This window comes from Gavialis gangeticus, unplaced genomic scaffold (genome assembly GCF_001723915.1).
Source record: "Gavialis gangeticus isolate Ggan-Ray unplaced genomic scaffold, GavGan_comp1, whole genome shotgun sequence".
NCBI lineage: Eukaryota > Metazoa > Chordata > Crocodylia > Gavialidae > Gavialis > Gavialis gangeticus.
In genome coordinates this window covers 2,122,168-2,126,219 of record NW_017728997.1, presented here as the reverse complement: position 1 = coordinate 2,126,219, position 4,052 = coordinate 2,122,168, and the positions used below count along the sequence as shown (strand labels likewise).

Below are 4,052 nucleotides of genomic sequence, written 5' to 3'. Positions count from 1 at the left end.
CTTTTACTTCAGGGGAAGATAGCCTGCAGCCCTCAAGCACCATCATCTGGTATTTAAAGATAGAAGGTAAGAGATGGGCAGGCTTGATGCCTATCAGCTATCCATTTAGCAAAGGAGGGAGTGTTCCTTCTTTCATCATTCCGAGTCCCATATCCCCCTGCATTCTTGGGATCTGCCTCAGGACATGGAAGACTGTATGCATTAGTGTTGCAAATTAATAGTGTACTTGGAAAATTAGAATCCATATTTCTTAACTTCAGACACTCTAAAGCTTATTTCCCTTTGCATCATACAGATGCCACATTTTGCAGCTAGACTTCTAAAGCTGTATTTTGCAAAACAAACATAATGCAGAGCCATGAGAATAAAAAAAAAGATTTTAATTCAAACCTCTATTGCACAAAGTTTTAGCCCTTCCTCAGTTCCAAGCTGCATTATGACAAATGATTTTTTTTTCCATTTCACAGTAGATTTGGGAAGGGACACTCTAGATGCACTAAAATTACTAAATGACCTTCATGAATTGTTATTGCACTATCAAGAGAGAACCATCTCCGCTAGTCCTGTGAGCAAAGTCCACTGTGTCCACTATAACATGAAAGCTGAAAGAGTTGGTCAGTTTTTGTGAAGAAGAATGCTGTTTTGATTGATAAGGAACATGATTTCGCTCTTATCAGAGCTAAAATGTAGATTTGGGGGGTTTAGCGGCTGAAATGAAAAGTAAGGAGAAAACATTTTTAAAAATAAAGGAAAAACTTTTAAATCAACCCAACATAAGTTTGCACTATTCTCAGGTTATTTCATTCTTTTAAAGGCTTCTTTTTTCCTTCTGAAACTTAAATCAATTTTTAAATGACAAACTGAGTTTAGATAAAGCCAGTGTTTTCATTTTTCTCAAACATTTTCCGCTCCATTTTTTGGCCTAAATTATTTGCAAGCTGTGACCCAATTTCGGTCCTCCTGAAATGTCTTCTTTTTTCAGCAAATATTTTTGCCCCCAAACAGATATTATTTCAGCAAAAAGTTTTACCCAGATCTAGTTATCAGCTTCCAACCTATCAGTGAATTAATTACATGACCAAGCAGCAGCATTTTGCTGGGTAGTCCTTTGCATACACTTTCTTTTCATTTCCAAAGATGTAGAAGGAATTGGACTTCCCTTTCCACACATATTCCACCCTGGCGAGTGGAATCAACTCAACAGTTTGTTTCTGGAAAAGAAGAACAAATGATGTTTTTATCTCAAACTGAAGATCATCTTAAGGGAACAATTTGAGGGTGATTTATAGGGAGGTGCACCTTACTCCCAAACGGCCTGTTTTGCTGCACTGGGATTGTTTATGGGGGAACGTGCTACTCTCAGCACAAGAACGGGGATCACAGCTGGGTTTCTGCTTTGTTTTAAGTAGCCTGATCCAAAGCTCATTGTGGGGGAGTGAGCAAGTCATAAACTGAGGATCAACACCAGCACCAAACTCTATCCTCCATTTGCACATTTATTTCACTCATCTCCAAAGTCCTCTGGACCTGGTTTAAGCTGTGGTTTTATTAAATAGTTTTTGTCCGTAACATGATCACAAATGCAGGATTCTAGCACTTAAATCATCCCACCCCCCCGTGGGAGGGAAACAAGCTGTTCAAGCATACTGCCACCCCAGCTGAATCTCCTCTTATTGCTAAATATGTGATGTGAAGTCCCTGACAGATGGCAAGTTAGTTACAGTTCAGGCTCATTCAAGTGAACATTAAGGAGGGACTCTAAGCACAGCTGCTCCGGGAACAAGATGGGAAAAACTGGCTGGCACTACAGGTCTGTGTTCAGATTTCCCAAGCCGGGAGGATGGTTTTACATGGTATGCAGCAAGTTATGGTATGCAGCACATTTACAATACAACAGGCTTCCTGAGTAAAAGGTACCGACTAGCTGATCTTTATTCTGCCATGTTTTCTAACCAGTTTACACATGCGTTTGACATAAATTGGAGATTCGTATTTCGGAGATAATATTCTCTCCCTTTTGTCCCCGGTTTAATGTGGAAATGAGCTAAAACCTGCTTGCACGATACCCACCTGTCTCAATATACGCATTTTTGATGCAAACTGCATTTTATGTGTTGCAATGCATGATTCTGAACCCCGCACGATTTCTGGTTCGGGGAAGCTCCTTAGAGGGTTCACCTAGGAAAACAAAGACAGTCACAAAGGGTATAATTATATATCTTTCAAATTGCTGTTTAACATGTTACAGGGTAATACCTTGGGACAATTTAAATTAAGCCTATTGCAGACGGCTGTAATGCACCGAATGTGCTTACGGAAGCATGCATTTGACTAGAAATTTTCAAAAAGTTAGTTTCCTAAAGGATAAATCTGTTTCACATTCTAAACACAGGAGCCCAGAATCTAAGCCAACTTTGGTATGAAGGGGCATTTATAAACGTGCTCCCTGGAGGGGGAGCGGGAAGCCCCTTAACTAGCAAGCCACACTAATTAAAAGCACCCGAGCAGCATGTGTATCAGCATCTCCATGCTGAAAAATCGCGGCAGTGCGCTTTGAACTAAAGCTCATCAAACGAGCTTTAGTTTAAAGCGCCCAGCCATCATTTTTCAATGCGGGCCCACTGATACACATGACATTGGAGGCTGCTGGAGCATGTACATTTCCATGCTCCACCACACTAGATTTACAGCACATTGAAGCAGCCTCACCGCATGTCTATAGGAGCCTACGGGTTGCAACAACACACAGCAATTATAGCTCTGACTAAGCCAAGAACAGAAAGGTGGCTGCATCAGAGAGGATTCTGCATCAGAAGACACCAAGCCACATTGGTAGCTCTAAGATTTCATAAACCCTTCTTTGAAGTTCCTACTTTTCACTTCCCCACAAGCTGGAAATTCTGCCTGGGATCCAAACTTTCCCCAGCTTCATGGCAGTTCAGCTTCAGGGTTCTGGTTTATCTCTCTTATTGCTCATCCTAAAGCACTGATAGCTACTACCAGTGTTTAACTCGACTGTAAAAGGCCACCAGGCATGACACTTAGCAACTCTGCTCTACCGTCATTGGAAAAGTGACGTCACTCTCTTACAAAACCATAGTGAAGCCCTCCTATAGACACGGTATGACTATTTAATTTTGTCTCTTTCAAAACGACCGTGCTACAAGCTAGTTCATAAGCATATCAGCACTGTGTGTTCAGCACTGGATTCCACACAAAAACCACACAATTATGTTTAAATGTACATTTACCAACACATTTTCATCACAAAATATTTCCTTCCCAGTGACGTCATGAAAGCGATCTATAGGAAACCCACAGTTGTTGTCAGCCACGTATTCAGCAGAATTGTTCTTCCTGTTGGAAAATTGAAAGGGTGAGAAATAAATGAGTATCTAGTTCCCTTGAAAAACTAACATTAGTTTTATAGTACTTTACATCTATTTTATAAGACCAGGCTTTGAGATGCGCAAAGGATCATGGCTAGAGGAGTTATACGCAGAAGACATGGAACTTCTATGCCTCACTCCTCTTTACCTGAAAGCTCATCACATTTATGCATCCTGAGCTGCAATCGGTTTATGTAGCTAGTCTCTGTGTTGATGTTATCTAGGAAAATATAATTACTAAAGTATCACCACCACCGTGGGAAAAGTAGTCATTCCCTAGGCAGAATAACTTACATGAAGAGCAGTTCATAGTTCAACCCCAGCAACTTAGAGCCAGGAGAAAAAAGTTGTCTCAGTCCAGTGGTTGATTGCCCACATGGGAGGAGGAAGGCTGTTGGTTCACAACTCTGCTCTGCCAAGATTGTTGTTGAGCCACAGGCCCATGTCCACCCTGCCACCCCTGCCCATGCTGTCACACTTCAGATTGACTCTCTTTTTTTTTTTCAAATAAATACACTCATTTTGCCCTCAGAAAACCCACTCCACCTCCCTCAACTTAGTCATTAGCCTTCTCACTTGCAGAAGTGAGAAGGCCTGGGTTTTTTTCCCCTCTATACAGTCTTGACAGCACCCAGGTCTCTCTTTGCCACATCCTGGACTGGA

At 41.4% G+C, this 4,052-nt stretch overlaps 1 protein-coding gene across 3 annotated transcripts in view; it reads right to left on the bottom strand.

Moving 5' to 3' along the window:
* Window positions 1-362: 362 nt before the first annotated feature.
* The window catches only part of LOC109288940 (protein SSUH2 homolog), a 44,168-nt gene continuing 40,478 nt past the window's right edge, over window positions 363-4,052 (bottom strand). For all 3 annotated transcript variants that reach the window (XM_019504694.1, XM_019504695.1, XM_019504691.1), the window contains 3 exons: window positions 3,252-3,357; window positions 2,071-2,178; window positions 363-1,211 (listed from right to left, as the gene is read on the bottom strand). In XM_019504694.1, the coding sequence (XP_019360239.1) occupies window positions 1,071-1,211; window positions 2,071-2,178; window positions 3,252-3,357 (355 nt within the window). In that variant the 3' untranslated portion in view covers window positions 363-1,070. The remainder of the gene's footprint in view (window positions 1,212-2,070; window positions 2,179-3,251; window positions 3,358-4,052) is intronic.